The sequence below is a fragment of the Choloepus didactylus genome, chromosome 14, assembly GCF_015220235.1.
Source record: "Choloepus didactylus isolate mChoDid1 chromosome 14, mChoDid1.pri, whole genome shotgun sequence".
In the NCBI taxonomy this organism is placed as follows: domain Eukaryota; kingdom Metazoa; phylum Chordata; class Mammalia; order Pilosa; family Megalonychidae; genus Choloepus; species Choloepus didactylus.
The window spans coordinates 88,520,259-88,540,278 of NC_051320.1; the positions used below are offsets into that span (position 1 = coordinate 88,520,259).

A 20,020-nucleotide genomic window follows, 5' to 3' on the forward strand; every position below is an offset into this window, starting at 1 on the left:
TGTTTTCTCTCTTGTCTCCCCAGGAGGAACTCAAAGGATCCTCTTTCACCAGTGCCCTGCCTGTAATCAGGGAGCTGAACTCTGATTGACGCAGGCCTACAGGGCATGCTGGGTAAGGAGCGAGCGCCTCCAAATATCCCAGCATCCTCGGGGGCAGGGCCCCTGGGGAGAGTGGTCAAGAAGGAGGAAGCAGACTCCAGAGACATGAGGAACCCAGCCAGGGGGTCTGCAGGCCTGCTCTGCTGTCTCTGGCCCAGCGTGGAGGGAGCACACCCTAAGAGGACCTGGGATCGACACCCCGACTCCAGCCGGCAGAATGAGCCAGGTCCTGTTTGGGCAGCGCCCCACCAGCTGCACACTGAACCCCTTGGGGGAAATGGCTCTCTACCTCGGCATCTGCATCAGTGGAAGAGACATTCCAGAGAGTGGGACCAGGACTCAATGTTCTTGAAACCTCCCCAGGACGAGAGAGGAATCACCGGTTTATCTTGAGTATTTCAAACAGGTTGTCAAGCCAAAGACAGATTTACTCACAAATCTCTTGGGTTATACACTGGTTAACAGTTAACCGAGTCCCATTTTATTAACTATTTAGTTTTTGGACCTGGCCCCAGGTAGCTGGCGCCCCTTCCCTTCTTCTTAGATAAAGGTTAATTATTAAAGGTCACTCCCAACACTAAAAAAAAAAAAGAAAGAAAAGAAAAGACAAGGTATGTCTACTTGTAAATATGCTGAGAAGGCACCTTCTGGAAGACTTTAAACCCAAGAACCTGCTTCCCCCCTGCTATAATCGGAGCACTGGTGGGAGGGGGAGGAGACAGAGGGGGGCAGTATCTCTGCAAAGTTGCCCCCCATCCCCAAAGTGGTGCTGATCATCCGCTGAGCTCAGATTCCCACAGGAACACTGGAAAGGCACCGTGGCCCCGTACTGACGAGGACTGGGCAGGATGACACCTGGAGGAGGGCAGCCTAGGATGCCAAAGAGAATATGAGCCCTGCAGTCAGCAGATGGCCTCAAATCCCGACTCCCCCAGTTCCTAGCAGTGTGAACTTGAGAAGGTAGTTAACCCCTCCGTGCCTCAGTTTCTCCATCTGGAATATGGGGCTAACAACACACAGAACCAGCTGTGAGAGCTATGTGAAATGACATATAAGTTTAAAATGGCAATGCCCAGCGTTTAGCAGCCGCTTCATAAATATTATTTCACTCCCTCTCTTGTTCTTCCCAATTTTCTCTATCTTTCTTCTACCCATTAGTCTCATCGGCTCTGTCCAGATTGTGAATGGCTATTAAAAAGCCCACCAAGCACCTCCCTGGCCCCCACCTGCCTGGCTTCCCCGTCCTTCTCCGGGGCCCGGGCTCCTGCCTCTTACCCGCTGGGGAAGGACGCGGCACCGTCCTGCTGGCCGGGGGCATCCACGTGGCAGACGGCAAAGTGCTGGGTGATCTCCTGCATGTCCTCCGAGTTGAAGAGGGGGTTGTAGCAGGTTTTGTCTGGAAAACGGGCAGGGGGGCGATGAGGAAGAAGTGAGGGGAGAGTAAATTAGGTGGCTCAGGTGGCAAAGCACGTTGCTTTTGTTCCATTCCCAAAGAACTTACAGGAAGGAATGCGTATCTTTTTTGTTTTTTTTTTTGTCCCACTTCCCTCTGGTGATAAAAGGCAAGAATAAATCAAGGAGCAGGGGAGTGGTTATGGGAGTAGAGAGGGTCAGTAAACCCCACTGTCCACACTGGCGAATGAGCCTTACCCTGCTGGAAGGGGGCATCTGGGAAGAGGGAAAGGACCTCATTCCAGTTCCTGCCTCTTCCTTCACTGGTAATGGCCGTGATGGCCCAGCATGAGCCGGGCCTCTGAGATGCTCTTTCTCTCCAGGCTCCTACAACCTCCCACTGGGAATACTGGCCGAAGCATGCAGATTCTCAAACAGGGAGGGACAGCATGGACAAAGCATGGAGCTGCCACTCACACTCTGTGTCCTCAGGGGGGTCTCCTGATTGCTAAAGGTCTGAGGTGAAGGCAGGCTGTCCACACAGCACTGGCCCATGACCCACTGGGTACAGAGCTGGATGGCATTTTCCAAACTTCCTTACAATCAGATGCAGTCAGGTGGCTGGGCCCTGGGGAGCAGGATGTACCGCTCACCACTTCCAAGCCTGGCTCATCAAGGCCCACCACCCGCTCCTCCAGGTTCTGTCTCTTTGCCCATCTACCCGAGGATGGAGGGGAGCTGGCCAAAGCTGCAAGCTGGAAGAAGCCTGGGACCCTGAGTCACAGCATGGAAGTTCCACTAAATCCCGCACTGAGTCGTTACATGAGTGTGGAATGAATGTGTATTGTGTTGAGCCACAGAACTCCTGGAGATCTTTTACTACAGCAGTTAGCCTGCAATAACTAATAACGAGCCTCTCTAAAACGGGGGAGTACCACCACCATATGCAATTCCAGTTCTTTGTTTGAATCTAACGACATAGTGATATGTATCAAAGTACCTAGCATGGTTATGGGTACATAATGGACACAAAGAGGAAAAAGTGAGAAAAAAAGAAAAGGGAAAATGAACATGAAAGGTGTTTTTTAGTGACTGACTTATCCCTGCAGGAAAAACCATAAATCAGGCAGTCCATTAATCAAAAATCAAGCAAGCATCTAGGTTCCGACGCTTAAGTTCACAAAGATTACTGGGCCTGGGAGGTCTATAAGTGTCTCTTGGATCATCTCAAAGCTTCACTTCTATTCCATATAAATTTAACACTAAGTAGATCCCATCTTTGAAAAATGGGATCCCGTATGTGATAAGGTTTCCTGATAGCTTAAGAATGTCCATAGCAGCATTGGTCACGATAGCCAAAAAGAGGAAACAATCCAAATGTTCTCAGCTGATGAACGGACAAACAAATGTGGCCTGTCCGTACAAAGGAATATTATCTGGCCCTAAAAAGGAACGGAGTTCTGATTCACACTACAACATGGATGAACCTTGAAAGCATTCTGCGAAGTGAAAGAAGCCAGACACAGTGTATGATTCCCATTCATATAAAATGTCCAGAATAGGCAAATCCTTAAAGACAGAAAGTAGAGGAGTGGTTGCCAGGGGCTGAGGGTGGGGGTGGGGAACTGGGGCTGATGGATAAAGAACACACGACTTCTTTTTGGAATGAAGAAATGCTCCAAAATCAATTGTAGAGATGGTTGCACAACTCTGTGAATACGATAAGAACCACTGAATTGTACATTTCAATTAAAAAGAAAATCACTGTCACAGAGAGACAGACGGTACCACTGGGCACACGGACGACACTATGCCTCACGTGTAGCACATTCCAGTGTCTTCCAGACAGTGGCCAGGGTTCTTTCCAGAAGAACAGCCCCAGGAAGTCCCAGACAAGAGCACCAGCTGGACCCGCTGCCCTGTCGCTCCCTCACTCCCTCCACCCTCCGCGGGCACCACGGCTCAGGGACTCACGGTTCATGCCGATGTCGTGGTACGTGAGGATGATGGGCCGGTTCCCCTTCGGGGTCCCACACAGCGTGACGTGAATGGAGCCATGTAGGGTCTCGATGTCCTGCTCCTGAGGAAAGACAGGCAGACAGATGGGCTTGTCAGGTGGGATCCACCACGCCTGTGTGGCTGTACTGACTTACAGCAGACACCCCTGTGTGTTTCCGGCTGTATTTTGAGGAAGGATGAGGACACTTCTCATTTGACCAAGAGAGCCCTGGACTTAGGGAGGCAGGTCTCCCTGGCCAGGTAAAGCACTGCAAGGATGAGGGAGGGATGGGAAGGAAGTTCTACCAGGAGGCAGAGGACAGGCTGGGGAAGGCAGGATCCCAGCGGACGTCTCCACACAGTGACTTGTTTCTGGAAAGTGGAGGCCAAAATGGCATGAACTTCCTTGATCTCCTGCTCCCACATCTCACCTGGTTCAGAGTTCCCCAGAATTTACACCCCAGTTCCAAGAAAAGCCCCGTTTCCTTTGGGAATACACCTCCTTCCACCCTCAGTCCGAGGAGGCCTGTGGATCCTGAGTCCTCCACTGTGTTAGGCCAGTTAATGCCATGCACCTCCCACCCTCAATGACCGGTTCAGGAAAAGCTCATGAGCTGGAGTGGCCAATCAGAGCCAACCAGACTCACGTCTAGCTTCTGGGAAGTGGACTGGACTTGACCTAACCAAACTGGGAGAGCTGAACCTGCAGCAGCCATTTTGTTGCTACAAGGCGACCAGCCCAGAGACAGAAAAGAGAGAAAGGAAGCCTTATTGATGGTGTACAGCATCTAGATTGTCAGTTATGTGGGCCAACAAATGCCCAGCCCACTTCAGCCATTTTGGGTTGACCCCTCTGGCCAAGGACTCCTAGCAGCTACCACATCCACCCTCCCTTATGCCCTCGCCTCTAAGAGGATCAGGTCTTGCTTCTCCTAGTCAAGGCCAATTCTTCAACATGCACCCTCAAGCTGGCTCACTGGCCAGTCACCCCACACTCTTCCTCACACACCTCCAGCTGCAACCTCTAAGGGTTCCTTCTCAAGAGCTGAAGTCAACCATCTTTTTTCCTTCCCCCTAAAAGTGGTCACCCGGCCTTGATCCCCAAGCACCTCAACTTGCTCATGGACCTCTTTTTATCCAAACTATGAAGAGGTGGCAGGGACACCTTCCGCAATCCATCACTTCCCTTCACCCTCAGCCCGCACCTGCCTTCGGTTCCCACCCACCTCACCAAAACTGCTCTCCTCAAGGTCACCCAGAAGCTTCCAATGACCTGTGCCACTCATCTAGCTCCCTCGAGCTTTGTCGACGTTTGACAGAGGTGACCTCCCCTCTGGGAAGGTTCTTTGCCTGGGCTCCACGCCCCTCTCCTCCTTCCTTGGGCAGGGCTGGGGGCCGCTGTGGGGGGGCCTGGCGTCTGCTACCGGGCACCTCCCAGGTGCTGCTCACACACCCAGACGCTTCACGCCACGTCCCTCATCCTGCACAAGCACCCTGCAGGGATGGGTCACCCGGAGCCAGGAGACACGCGGACTCAGGGAAAGGAAGTCGTAAACCACAGGGTGGCTTCAGGGCAGAGCAGGGAAAGTCTGGTCCCCTAATCCTGCAAGACAAATGGTTCTCAAACAGAGGAACTTGGTTCAAAAATAAGCAAATGCATTCCAATTCCCCAGCTGTCCCTCCAGAGTGCCAAAGGGCAGCCTCAGCTTTTTAACAAGGTGGGACAAGGCAGTTAGTTCCGGGGCCTCCCCGCACTCCCTGATGCAGGCCCTGAGCAGCTCTGAAGGGCTAGCCGAGGGTGCACCACCCAGGCCTCATTGTAGGGCTAACGGGTGAACAAGCTTTACAAGGTGATGCCCACAAACAGGGCACCAAGTGTGAAGAGCCTGCCCTTGCTTAGTGCCCAGACCCTCCCCTGGCACACGGTCCTCCTGAGGCCATCTTATCGACCCAGCAAAACAGCTCCCTGAGACAGCACCCGCTCCTGTCTCCCCGCCCTCTCTCTCTCCCCCCCAACCAGAGTGCCAAAGGTTTCTTTCCTATCGAAAGCAAGTGCTGACAGTGGAGCCAGGGACCAGCCCCCAGTGGGGGGCACGGCTCACCCGCTGGGACCCAGCCCTGGCACTGAAGCCATGGAGGACATAACGGTCCATTGTGGGCCCCCCAATCTCCACTGCTTCCTCTGACTGGCCGGCCGGGGCTCCCTGCAGACAGGCTGCCAGGCCAGGCCAGCAGGCCCCCCCTGGCTCAAGTGCAACCCTGCCCCTCCCTCACCCCTCCTGGTCCTCATCAGTATTTGGGGGGAAAGGGGGTGCTGCTACCAGGTCTTTAGGAGTAAAGGAGATAGCGCTTGCTGAGTATGGAACACAGCACCAGTTCATGTGGGGGGCAAGGGACCCCTTGGTGGTGGAGATGGGATGCCCAGGCCCGGCTGGCCCCAAGAATGTTCCTGGCAGACTTCCAGGGCGGGAGTGGGAAACAGCTTTGGCTCATTCCATTGGCTGCCTTAAAATTACGTAGCCATGGAAGTGGAACGAAATTTGAGGGATCCACTGCTAAGCCCAAGGAGAGCGGGGTCAGCCTCTTGTTTGCTGCCGTTCCTTCGGGGGACCCTGGACAGCTGCCAGCCTCCCCCACCCCCAGAGGCACTCAGTACCTGTTGGATCAAAGATCTGGCGCTTGTATGACGATGCTAAACATGACCTTTAGAAAAACACAGTGTCTGCTGAAAGCTCGGATCTATTTTGGGATCATTCTCCACTCCGCTCCTTACTTGGCTGTGAGCGACTCGCCAGCTCCCTCCAGGTGAACCTCCCAGCTCTGGCCTGAGCCTCAGGGAGCCCTGGCTGTTTGCATCTTACTCCTCCCACCTCACCTCCTCACACCTTGCTCCTCGCCCTCCCAAGCTCTGAACCCTTGATGTCAGTCCACACAGGAAGGAGGAGGGGGGAAAGAGGGTGTAAGCACCCCGTGTCTGAGTCCTGTCCCCCAAATCTCACACACACGCACACACACACATGCGCAGATGCCTTCACACCACGTGCACACAGGCATACACATGCACACCTTCACACATGTGCACACACATGTGCACAACCTTCCCACCACATGCACACATGTGTACATGTCTTCACAACACACCCATGTGCTCACACGTGCAAACGCATGTGTACACCTTCACGCTGCATGCACACATACACACAGATGTGGACGTGCATGCACACACCGTCACACCACATGCACACACATGCACACATACACGCATGTGGTTCTAGGCCAGCTCCATTCCCTGTCTCCATTGATCAAAAACCGGGAAGAATGTGTCTGAGAGCGGGTGGGGGAATTACAACACTCACAAACACGTCTTTGTCCTCTTTGGTCCCAAAGGAACGTTCTATCCTTCTGTCCCTGTGGGGATGAGTCACCCAGAGGGCTGGGTGGAGGAAATCACTCACATCCCCCAACGCGCCCCCAAGAGGCCACAGAGGAACCCAGAAGATCAGATGCCACGTGTCCTCTTCCCTGATTGGGAAAGTCCCCCTGTCTTGGAGCTCATCGGGGTCCCTCCTCTGCAGGGACAGGGACTAGGAACACATACAGGGCAATGCAATGCATCAAGTTCCCCACATTTATTTAAGTGACACAAGATCATTTTCTCCCCAGCATCTCCAAAGGACTAGAAATCTGCAAACACATCTTGGGCATTCTGGCTTATCGACAGAGACATAGTACCTCCTCCTCTCACCCTCCTACAGCGACAGCCAAAGGGATGATATATTTGAAGAATATCCCCACTTCCCAGCGTACAGGCAGTGTGGACTGTGTAAATCCTTAAGTGCTTCCTCTGGGTCAGACCCTGTGTAGGGCCAAGCCAGCTTTCCCTCTGAGAAGTGGCAAAGCCATCCCCATGGGGATAGAAGGACAGAGTGTTCCTTTGGGACCCAAGTTTGTCCCCAAACTGCAAGTATGTGTCTAATCGGCAGATGTGTCTGATTTGGAAAGACCTTGGCATGACATCACTCGTTCAGGGGGACCCCCCCAACACACAAACCTGCTGTACCCACGACACAGGTCCCTTGCTCTCTTCTTTGCAGTGCTTACCACAGTTGCAAATATTTGTTTAAATATCTTTCCCTTTTCTAGGTCTTGTCCCTTAAATGTCACATATGTGTGCACACACATGATCATCAATCAAAGCCAGGAAGAATGTATCTGAGATCAGATGGGGAAATTAAGATGCTCACAGCCACATGCCTTTTTTCCTCTTTGGTCCCAAAGGAGCATTCTGTCCTTCTATCCCTGTGGGCATGGATTTGCCACTTCTTAGAGGAAAAGCTGACTTGGCCATACACAGGGTCTGATCCAGAGGAAGCACTTCAGGATTTACACAGTCCACACTGCCTGTACGCTGAGAAGTGGGGATATTCTTCAAATATTTCATCCCTTTGGCTGTCGATCCCGGCTTGTGAACTTTATAAATTAAAGCAGGCTTTGTTGTTGCTCTCCAGAACATCTGTTCTTCTCTTCCTTTTCACAACAGAAGTTCAATTTTGTACCAAGCAGCAATGTGCCTAGAAAAATTCTCCCCTTCCCAGACTCCAAGGATGGTACGCAGGCCAGCAAGAGGTCAGCAAAACTTACTGGGACTTCCAGAAAAAAAAATTTTAAAGATCCAGATTTGGCCTTTTGATTTTTTTTCCTTTCTCTTTCACCTGTTTCCCATCTAGAACATAGATGAGAAGCTTGGGGCTTCAGCAGCCATCTTATAAGCCTGAGGACAAAAGCTCCAAGCTTGGGGTGATAGAGACAGAAGCTAGAAGAAGTCTGGGACTGGGTGACATTCAGGGCTTGCTGTACTAGGCCTTCTAGGTCAGCGAGAATAGCAAACATTTACTTGTTTAGGGCACTGTTTGCTGACTGATAGGAATCCAAACGATATGTCAGTCATGTAACCTTGGTCGAGTTATAAGCCTTCTTGGAGAATCCTGTCCTCAAGAACCCCTACAAAATGGAGGTCCGTATCAGCCTACCTGCTTCTTCTAAGACTAGATCTGGGAAGGCACCTAGAAGTCTTTTGCAAATTGCAGCGTTTCCCCCCATATCAGTTGTTATGGACACCGACAATTGTATGGTTGCTGATTACTGTCAAGCCATGAGGGCCAGCCCCAATGGCTGAAGTCAGTGAGTCAGATGATCTGGGGGCCTCTGGAGCCCAGCTGCTGCTCCTCCCATAATCCCTCCTTCCCAGCAGCCCCGAGGAAACACTAACCGCAGCTGATGCTAAAAGGATGCCACTGTCACCCGGGCTCTACGTCAGCTGGGCACACTGGATCTAGCAAGCATTGGGGTCAAGGCACAGCCAGGCACACTCACAATACACACACACACACAGCACACTCCCACATCTCACACACAGACACATGCACACATGCACAGCTCGCTATCTCGTGCCCTCCGTGGGGGAGGGGAGGCAGGGCGGAGCCAGTGGTCTCGGGATCTCAACAGTATTTGCACAGAAGGAGTCACTATTTACCAAGCAAACTCTCTAAAGCCAGGTGAGGCCTCAGGGCCAGCATTCCAGCCACTTGACAGCTGAAAAGCGCCTCTCTGACGCGGTTTGTGCCAGGACACACTGCTGTAGCTGGGAGAGCGAAGACTCAACACAGCAAAGGAGAGTCAAAGAGCACCTCAATTCACCAAGGAAAAAGAAGGCAAGTCCTTCTCGGATCAGGCCAGCAGGCTGTGGAAGAAAGCCTGTCTGTGGAGTTTATTTAGTGCCCCCAACACCCGTTTTTTACAGAGTAGAGAACTAAGCCCCAGGGGGCCAAGCAAATAGCCAAGGACACAGCTAGCAAATGACCGAGAGGGGTCAGAACCCATTTCCATCAACTGCACTCTTTCTGTGACCCCAGGGGCTGAGTGTCTATAGCAGGTCAGCCTGACAGAGCCAGGATGGACCCAGGAGCCCCGAATCGGAGCCCCCACCCCCACCCCCTACTGGGGACTGGGTGGGCCAGACACTCCTCTCCTGCTCTAGCCAGGAAAGCATTGCTGGGAAATCCACCAGGAGAGCAGAAGTAGGCTGGGTTTTATTTTCCAAAGCCTCATTTTGCGCTGATCCAAATAAGTGTTCGTACCATCTGTCACCGGGGTTTTCTCTAAGACCCAACAGACTCTGTTGGGGGGTGGGGGAGGGTGGGAGATGGGAAAGAGTGGGTTGAGGGTGCCCCAGCCTCTGATTTCTGCCCACGTGCAGTCAGGGGGCCCTAAACAAGAAGCAACTGTGTAGAAAGAAATAAATGAGTGAAAGGTCACTGTTTCTATTCTCCCCCATGAGCTGATCCACTTCCAAGAGCAGGGAAAGAAATCAGAGTCAGACATCACCCAGCCCAGCACAGTTCCCCAGCCTGGGAAACCAGACCTCAAGAGACCCTGCCCACCTCCGCCTCCTGCCCCAGCCCCCTCCAGTCCCCTCCACCCAGAGGCACGGTTGGTAACATCAGCTCATTTCTCAGAGAACCCAGGGTTCTCTGGTAAGCAAAGAGATGCCCATGGAAACCAAACCAAATTGAACTATCTGACTAGCTAAAGATCCTGGTGGAAGGAAGCACAAACAGCTAGTCCAACAGGAGAGGCAATTTTGGGTAAAACCAAGTGACCCGGCCTGTGAGGTGGGAGTTACTTACATGTGCGCTGAGGTGGGCAGGCTTTGCTATCTCATCGTGTGATGCTAGGCAAATCCCTTACCACGTCCCCGGGCCTCATACCTTCATGGATAAAATGAAGATGGCAATACTACCTTCCCATAAGGTTGCGGTGAGGATTAAATGCAATGATGCAGAAAAAGAGCTCAGCGCAGCTCCCAGTGAGCTCAAGGGATATCAGCTATTATGACTTCCACGATTATTAGATTTCCAGGATGATCTCGCTGATACCTTTTGGCAAATTCCTTAATATCTCCAAGTTTTGTTATTAACCAGAGGAAGGTAACACTACCCACCCACACCAGGAAGCCCTGTGACAATGGGTGGGCATGCAAATACTCATTCCCTTCCTCCCCTTCTCACAGTGGCCTTTGACAAGTCTTTCCTCTCTCAGGCTTCAGCCTCCCCACCTGCAGTGGAAGGGGTAGGACTGGATTCTCTCAATGGAATCTGCCAGCTCTGATAGTCTTGGACTCAAAAATTCCAGCCAAAGAAAATAAGCTGGAACCCAAAATTCTCCCACCCTCCCCAAATTTGTAAACATAACTGCCTAGACCTGATGCCAGATGCCAGAGCCAAATCAAACTGTGTTCATCCTCTAGGCAAGCCACAGCACCTTGGGTTGGCAGCCCCACTCGGCCCCGGATCCAAGGGCTCCATGACCTCTCCTGGGAAGGAAGGCATGCAGGGCCGCCGGATCAGCTGGCACAACTTCACACACCTGGGCACCCACCAGTTTGCCCTAAGGCATCACCCGAGCCCAAACAAATGCCCCCAAGACGATGTCAGCCAGGGCAAGAGATGTCTCAATGCTCCTTGCTCTGGCACCTGGGCCATCCCCTAAGGCAGGCCATCCAACGGCTCAGCGGCCACTTCCTCCAACGGCTTCTCGCTGCTGAGCGCTAGGCAACGGTGTGCATTTTGATTCATGCCAAAAAGAAGAGAAAAGAAGAAAAGAGCTTGAATTCTTGACCACGTTGGGGAAGGAAGGGAGGGTCTGCCTGAGTTAGTCAAAATGCTGAAGTGCCAACTATTTTGCAAGAAATAACACTGTAGGGGATATATTTGAGTTCTCTGTAGTGGTTTTATATAATATTTTTTCCAACTGTCTTGTAAGCTTGAAATCATTTCAAAATAAAGAGTTTAAGAAAAATGTTAAAAAAAACAACAAAGAAAGTACACTGGCTGCTTTCGGGTACACACAATAAAGCAGTGCAAACCCCCCGAGACCCGACTCGCAAAGAACTGGCCAGACAGGGACCCTTTTCCAATGAGCAGAGAAGGAACCGAGTAAATGAATGGATAAGGCATCTGTGCCCTAGGGACACAATGATTCTTTGAGCCTTACATCAGCTCTGCCTCAAGCGGGTTAAACATAAGTCCACTGAAGTGTTGTTTAGATTATGTGCTTGGCCAGATTCTGTTTTTCACAGGAAGTGCAGAGGGGAACTGGAGACTCATCCAAAGGGCCCGGTTTGTCTGTCCAGGTTGAGCCTGGCTGTGAGCGCTGTTTGTGAGGACTGTTCCGGGGCAGACAGCAGAGTTCAATGCAGCCCACTTACCTGTTGCCCTCAGCAAAGCCTCGGTTTCCTCATCTGTAAAGTGGGGATAGCAGAGCAGGTTGCAAAAGGGTCCAACAATGGACGGCAAAGTCCCTGTGCAGGTGACTACCCTTTGGGTGGAGCCCCCATGTGAATCCCGGGGCGGTCAGCCCCACAGCTGCCCTCCACCAGGCTCCTGTCATTCTCTGTCCCCAGCCCCATGAGCAGGAACCCACCAGGGCCCCAAGGGGCTCCGAAGCTTTGAGGGATATCCTACAGCGGCCCCACACCTTCAGTTTGGGACAGTGGAAAATCTGGGGGTAACCCTGATAAATATCATGAGTCAACTAGACTGAAGGCACCAAATCCAAATTAATGTCATTTTTACGCCAAGATCTTTCTGGCAATAACCTTGACAAAGTGTCATTCATCACTCGGCTTCAGCTCAAACATTGTGATTCATTGGTAATATCGATCTGGTTCACAGCTCTTGGGAATCAATTATCTTTGCCCTTGGAAGGCTCAGCATCCAAGCCAGAGGCCAAATACTGAATTATAAAGTTTACTAGTGAGAGTGATGGCCAAGCTAATAAACCAGCCATGTCTACTGCACACTTACTATGTGCTGAAACCTTAGTATTTTACACTCATTAATTCATTTCACCTTTCAACGACCTTGCCAGGCAGGGTCCCATTACCACAAAGCTTCAGATTCAAATTCAGGTCAGACTCCCACACGGTGCTTTACGGGTAGAGGATGCCCCAGGAGCAAGGCTGGAAACCTGCCAGCCTCTCCCCTTCACCCCACAGGTGCCACCAGCAGGGCAGTGAGTCCCCTGGGGAAGCCAGCTCTTGACAGTGCCTCCCAAGCCCACCTTCTCAGAAGGACAAATATAAAAGCAAAGATCACAAATTCCGAAGAACCGAGCCCTCCCAGTCCTAATGAACAGTCTTGAGTCTCAATTTCCAGCTATGTCTACATCTCTTCTACACAGCTCCCCCCAGTCCATCATTTCTTGCCTGGGATATTGCTACAATCTCCTAATTTGTCTGCCTTGCCCGCTCTTGCCCCTCTCCCTTCCATTCTCTATTCAGCAGCCAAAGCAAATTCTAAAGCAGAGGTCTGCAAACTGTGGTCTCTGGGCCAAATCAGGCTCACTGCCAGATTTTGCATGGTCCTGCAAATTATTATTATTTTTTTTTTACAGTTTTCACAGATTGGAGAAAAATCCAAATAAGATTTTGTAACATGCAAAAATTATATGGACTTCAAATTTCAGTGTCCATAAGTAAAGTTTTATTGGAACATCGTCAGGCTCATTGGCTTACTTAGGGTCTGTGGCTGCTTCTGGGCAGTTCAGTGGTCGCAAGGTGGCCTGCAGGGCTGAAAATATTTATTATCTGACCCTTTACAGAAAAACCTGGTCTACAGCATAATCTAAATCAAGCTCTTCCCTGGTTTAAAAATCCTTCCACGTCTCATGAAATAAGATCCGTAAGCAGGCTCCATAAGAGCAGCCCCTGGTTCCCTGCCGTCCTCTTCTTCCCCATGCCCTCTTCCCCACCAGGATCTATCTTCCTCAAGAACCTGCTCATCTCAGTCCAGCCATGGGGTCTCCCTAGCCATTCAGATCTCAGCTCAATGTCACATCCTCAAAAAGTCTTTGCGCCCGCAACCTGCAACAGCACCCAACTGTGCCCTGTCACCTCACTTGGCTTCTCAGCAGGCTGTGCTGTCATCATCAGAGCCTTTACGGTATCTGGGATTGTCATGTTTGCTTAACTGATCATACATTTGTCATCGGACCCCTTCCCTATCACCACCAACCCCCCACAAACACACACTTTCTAGGGGGCCAAAAGAAGTGGTTCCAAACATGCAAGCTGGAAATACACCATTTGAGCTCAAACTCCAGCTCTGCCCTCTTCCAGCTCTGGGACCTCAGGCAAAGTCACTTATCCTCTCTGTGCTTCCGTTTCTCCATCCGTAAGATGGGGACAGGGATTGCCGGGAGGATTTGATGAGCAAAACCCACACAATGCTTAAGGTACATCCAGTGCTCTGCAGTGCTGTTTCTACATCTAAGCTCCTGAAAGCAGGGGCCTTTGCCCGCTCACTATTATATCCTCTGCACCTACAAGAATGCCAGGCACAGAGCAGGTATTTGTTAAAGTAAAAGCAGAATGTGCAATAGGGAACATGCACGACTTCACAGGATGGCTCTAAGGATTCGCGACTGGGGCGTGATGTGGGTAAACCTATACTGGCCTCTCCCGACCCTCTCAAAGGCTTCCCCGGGTGTTCTTCAGGTCTCCGCATTGCTGATCTCTAGAGGGTGCAGCCCAGTCCCACCCTGAGCAGCCTCTGCATCTGCATTCCTGGGTAGGAAGGGGCCTGAGCTCCTGATCCACCAGCTACCTGGGACCTGGGACCTTGGACAGGAATAAAAGTGCTTTGAAGACTAGTAACAGGATGCAAAAGCAAGGAATTACCTCCACAGGGAGCAGGTGCACTATGCTTTCTAGGTTTTCCAGAATCAATAACCAAGTTTTTAAAAACCCACAGAGGAGTGGCCCCGCACTGACACGGGGCATGTCATAACCTCGTCCCTGTCCTTTTCTTCTCTCCACTGCCTCATAAACAGGGCTGGAGCGACTGTCCCCATTTCACAGAAGAGGAAACTGAGGCTGACGGAAGTGAAGTGCCTTGTCCCGGGATCAAATGGCCAGGAAAGGGCAAACCCAGAGCTTGCGGCTCTTTCTGGCTCAAACCCGAGGCCAGACGGTCATCACCACGACACAGGAAGCCACAACCACAAGCCGCCCAGGGGCTTCCTTGGGGAAACTAGGTTAAGGTGGCTCCCATCAGGCAGATGAGCCAGCACCAGAGACCTGTCTGCCCCTGGGGCCACTGACGACGCTCAAGCTTTGCTCAGTCAACAGAACCTGCTGATCCCTGGGGCCATGGGTGCCTCAGCTGCCTGCAGATTTTAGAGCTGTGCCCCAGGGCCATCTCGCCCTGTGCTCAGGAAGGTGGAAGTGATTCCAATCGGATCACAGGTCATAACTCCCACTCTCCTTCTGCCCCTCGGTTTCCCCAGCTGTACAATGAGAGGCTTGGACTTGATAAACGCAGGATCCTTCTATGGGATCCATTCACCTCCCCGCTTCCCAGAGCACCTCCCCCTCCCCCGTGGGCTGGGTGTCCTTGGAGACCGGAGCTGGACAGGACGGAGCTCTTGCCCCATAGTGGGAGCAGCAGAGACCTTGGCGTGGGATATCACCGAGAACGCGGGCTTCCTTCCCAGGCTGGCACACCTGCTGCAATGCCCAGAACCCCTCTCTGGCCTTAGCTTTCCCACTATAACAATGTGGATAAAAGATCCTATGCTTCTGCTATTGCTGAGAGCACCGAGTGATGCGCTGGCAGAGAAGCCCTGGGCGTGGCCTGGCACCCAGGAAGGGCTCGCTCAGCAGGCCCCAAGGTGTAGCACGGCAGGAGGCTCTCAGGCCAGGGTCAGAGGCTGGCCCTGGTGCCACCTCTCTGTCGCTGCTGGTGACCTTGGGAAGCCACTGCCCACTCTGACGTGCCCCTTCCTACCCAGTAAAATGGGAAAGTGGAACGGGGCCAGGCATGTGCCCCTTGGGGACTGAGATCTGTGTTCTGTGTGCAGACACAGCCAACAACTGACAGCTCCAGGCCCTCCCCGCGCTCGGGTGGCCCAGAGGTGCCCAGGGTTGACGTGCTGGGTCACGGCCGGCAAAACACAGGAGACAGACACATGGAACTGAGCAGTCGAGTGATTCAGGTGACCCTTAGACCCCTCTCCGGTTCAATCTCAGACCCCAAAGAGCCGCCCAACCTCTCCTGGGGCCCCTCCTCTACCTACTCACAGAGGTGGGCTGAGCCAACCAGGTGTACCTGCTCCAGCTCTCCTGGGGCAGCAGGCTCAAGTGACACCACCCTGCTGAGTGGGGAGCACCGGATGGGTTCTTCTGGAACCCGGGAGCATGTTTCTAGTCTCTTATGGGTTGAATTGGGTCCCTTAAAAGACATGTGCAAGTCCTAACACCCGGCCCTGCAATGGGCCCCACCCAAGTTGGGAATAATGAGTCTGGGACTTAGAGCTCCTGAGGTTTTGACCCAGTCCTCATGTTGTCACACCCACCTCTTCCCCTGCTGTGAGCTTGCTCTTAGACAAAGCTCTAGACGCAGCCCCTCACCCTCCAGCCACCCCTGAGTGGGGAAGGACACACTTGAGGCCCGAGCCAGTAAACTGCAGAGAAGCTTGGGTTCACTTTCCCACACAGCTGCCAAGAACACCAAGCCTTCAGCTACACTGCCCCTCCCTCCCCCGGGTCCAAGGCCCATCGGCCTCGCCCCTCCCCAACCCAGCACACACCCTCAGCCCAGCTCCACTCCTCAGGCCCAAGGGCGCTGCTTCTCTGTCCTGCTTCCACAGGGAGCAGCAGAACCGGAACTGGCTGGGATGGCTCCCTTTCTCCCACCCCCCACCCCCGCATGTCTGAACATCGATCTACTTCAAATCAGTGGAAGGAAGACGGAACGAGAGATGATGGGGCATGGAAAGGGAAGGGGGAAAACACATCTTCTACTTGCCTGAACATCAAACTCTTGAAGGAGTCCGGTGATGGTCTGTGGATAGATAAGAGAGATGGTCAGTTTCGTCAGTTCCCTCAGGTTGAGGAACTAAGCTAGAACACACGGGGCTTCTCCAAGCCCTGAAGTAGATCCACTCTCCCACCCCTGTGGGGCCTGCCTAATTCCTTACAAAGAGAGAATTTCCTTTTCACCTCAAAGGAAAACAGTTCAGCAGAAAAGTAGACGCCTTAGCTGGATTCCTTTCTGACTATAGTGAAAAAAGTCCTGAAGGTCCAAGGTGACCACAAGCTTGGGTGGTACAAGGCTGCACTTGCCTATTAACCAGTATCCCTGTCTCCAATCCATGTGCTACATTTTAAAACTCAAACCTGACAATATCCCTGTCCTTCTTAAATTTTTTCCATGGCTGCTCATCACCTGTATTGAAATCTAATCCTCATGAAATACTCACGAGATCATGGAATCGAGCCCCTTGCACACCTCACCAGACCCAGCTTTTGACCCTCTGAGTGTACTTCCTTCTTGGTATAGTCACAGACATAGGGGACTGGTGGTTTGATGGGCTGAGCCCTCCACCACAGGATTTACCCTTGGGAAGACGGTTGCTGCAAAAGAGAGGCTAGGCCTGCCTATAATTGTGCCTAAGAGCCTCCTCCCGAATGCCTCTTTGTTGCTCAGATGTGGCCCTCTCTCTCTACCTAAGCCAACTTGAAAGGTGAAATCACTGCCCTCCCCGCTACGTGGGCTCAGACACCCAGGGGAGTGAATCTCCCTGGCAACATGGAATATGACTCCCGGGGAGGAATGTAGACCTGGCATCGTGGGACGGAGAACATCTTCCTGACCAAAAGGGGGCTGTGAAAGGAAATGAAATAAGCTTCAGTGGCAGAGAGATTCCAAAAGGAGCCGAGAGGTCACTCTGGTGGGCACTCTTACGCACACTTTAGACAACCCTTTTTAGGTTCTAAAGAATTGGGGTAGCTGGTGGTGGATACCTGAAACTATCAAACTACAACCCAGAACCCATGAATCTCGAAGACAATTGTATAAAAATGTAGCTTATGAGGGGTGACAATGGGATTGGGAAAGCCATAAGGACCACACTCCACTTTGTCTAGTTTACGGATGGATGAGTAGAAAAATAGGGGAAGGAAACAAACAAACAGACAAAGGTACCCAGTGTTCTTTTTTACTTCAATTGCTCTTTTTCACTTTATTATTCTTGTTATTTTTGTGTGTGTGCTAATGAAGGTGTCAGGGATTGATTTAGGTGATGAATGTACAACTATGTACTGGTACTGTAAACAATCGAAAGTACGATTTGTTTTGTATGACTGCGTGGTATGTGAATATATCTCAATAAAATGAAGATTAAAAAAAAAATTTTTTTTCCATGGCTGCTCATCACCTGGATTGAAATCTAATCCTCATGAAATACTCACGAGATCATGGATTCGAGCCCCTTGCACACCTCACCAGACCCAGCTTTTGACAGTCTGAGTGTACTTCCTTCTTGGTATTGTCATTCTCTCTCAGCGTTCAGAAGACCCTGAACTCTTTGCAGGTGCTCAAGGGGACATGGCTGCAGCCAGCGTCAGGTCTCTGCAGCCCCTCCCTTCTTCACTTGCGGATGCCCACCCAGCTCAGCTAGGCTGGGCCTCTTCCCACAGGTATCACCATGCAACTCACTGCAACAACTCCGGCCCCCAGTCCCTCCTCTAGTCTTTATTCAAACACTTAGCCCACAAAAATACAATCATTTATCTGCCTGAATTTACTGTAACTATAGGGAGCAGGTATAATTCTTATTTTATAAATGAGGACAATAAAGCCCAAAGACATGCTCAGGGTCACCCAGCTAGTGACACATGAGGGCCTCTGCTCTCCAGTCATGAAGTAAGATTCCTTTTGAAAGGGTGAGCTCTCCATCATTAAAGGTATTCAAGCAGAGACAGGGCCTATTAGGGATACAATCATAGCAATCACAGTGATCACATTTGCAATCATTTGAATGCCTTCTCCAGGCCTCCTGTTACTCTAAATACATTCCCTTTAGTCCATTTGACATTCCTGGGAAATAGGTATTGTTATTCTGATTTTCCTAGAGCCTCAGAGCTCAGTGACTTTCTATGTCACCCTGCTATTCAGGAATTCAGACCCAGGTATGTCTCTGGAAACCAGGCAAGGCATGCTTTCCCTCTCCTTCCAGTTCCTGCTCATGGGTGGAAGAGAAGAGTTGAGACCTCTGTGCATTTCCTTCAGTCCAACAATTCCGAATTTCCCAAAGCCCATCTTTCACCAGGGCTAGTAGTGACAGGACAGGCCCTAGGAGATAAGAAAAAGGGTCCCTGTCCCTTGTGGAGTGGTGAAAGTGTAGCCCAGAAGAGGAGCTGAGAGCTGTGCTCGACCAGTATTTCCACAAGATGTTGCCGGCACGTGTCCCTCCTGGCCCACAGGTGGAGTCCAGACACATTTAGGAAAACTGAGCTCCAGCCAGACCCACCACCACCCACCAGGAAACCAGCAGAACAAAATGCAAGAGGGGCGGTAAGGGGAAGGGGGCTGGGAGACTAGACATGAAAGATGCTCTCCTGCTACTGAGGACTAAAATAGCCTCACACCCCCTGGGCTGTGGTTAAGAATGGAGGGAGTTTGGCAAATTGAAGTGGAGGCAAAGGTGCTGACTGCTTTTCTGTGTGCGTGCTTGTGTGTGTGTGTGTGTGTGTGTGTGTGTGTGTGTGTGTGTGTGTGTGTGTGTGTGTTGGGGGCTGGGAGTGGGGAAAGCAGTTCTGTACAATCTCAACCTTCAAAATGTAAACAAGAGTGCAGTGAGGGTTGGGACTGAAGCAAGACATCAGGAAGAACTTCCCGACAGCAAACTAATTAGAAACACTTCGCCAATGATGGATGATGTTGATGATAGCACAACCCTGTGAGTGTAATTAACGTCATGGAATTGTATACTGCAAAGTGGTTAAAATGGGAAGTTGTAGGCTGTATATATGTCACCACAATAAAAATTTATAAAAAGAGCCGTACAACACAAAGAGTGAACCCTAATGGAAACTATCGACTGGTTAATAATATAATTATAATGCTATTGCTTCACCAATGGTACACAATGCAGTGTTAAAATAGGGAAAAGTGGGTATGTGAGGGAAGGGTATACGGGGATTTTGTACTTTCTCCATAATTTTTCTATAAAACTACAACTGCTCTAAAAATAAATTAATAAGTTTTTATAAAACCATTTTGCTAAGTCAACCTAAGCAACTGGAAGAAATTTACTTCCATCTAATCCTTGAAAGGAAAGGGAAATATCCACTTAGAGAAAGACCCTGTCAACCTGGAGTTTATCTCTTAGAGAAACAAAATGGTCTAAGTATCCCAGTGAGCCTCAGATCCGACAAACTTGGGTGATTCTCTACCCTTCTGAGACTTGGTTTCTATATCTGTGAAATGGGGATTCAGACAGCACCTCACACATTTGTAATGAAAAGTCCATGAAATAAGGACCTAAAACAGCAGCTGCCACATGTAGAGACACAAAGAGTTCAATTAAAGGTCCATCCACTGCATGATGGATAAACAGTGCAGTGTAGCCACTCGATGAAATAGTAATCAGCCGTTAAAAGGAATGAAGTTCTGACACGGGCGGCAGG

At 51.1% G+C, this 20,020-nt stretch overlaps 1 protein-coding gene across 2 annotated transcripts in view; it reads right to left on the reverse strand.

Moving 5' to 3' along the window:
• NDRG1 (N-myc downstream regulated 1) overlaps nucleotides 1–20,020 on the reverse strand; it is a 53,312-nt gene that overhangs the window by 19,879 nt on the left and 13,413 nt on the right. For both annotated transcript variants that reach the window (XM_037802438.1, XM_037802439.1), the window contains 3 exons: nucleotides 16,356–16,391; nucleotides 3,466–3,571; nucleotides 1,375–1,495 (listed from right to left, as the gene is read on the reverse strand). In XM_037802438.1, coding sequence (XP_037658366.1) covers nucleotides 1,375–1,495; nucleotides 3,466–3,571; nucleotides 16,356–16,391 — 263 coding nt within the window. The remainder of the gene's footprint in view (nucleotides 1–1,374; nucleotides 1,496–3,465; nucleotides 3,572–16,355; nucleotides 16,392–20,020) is intronic.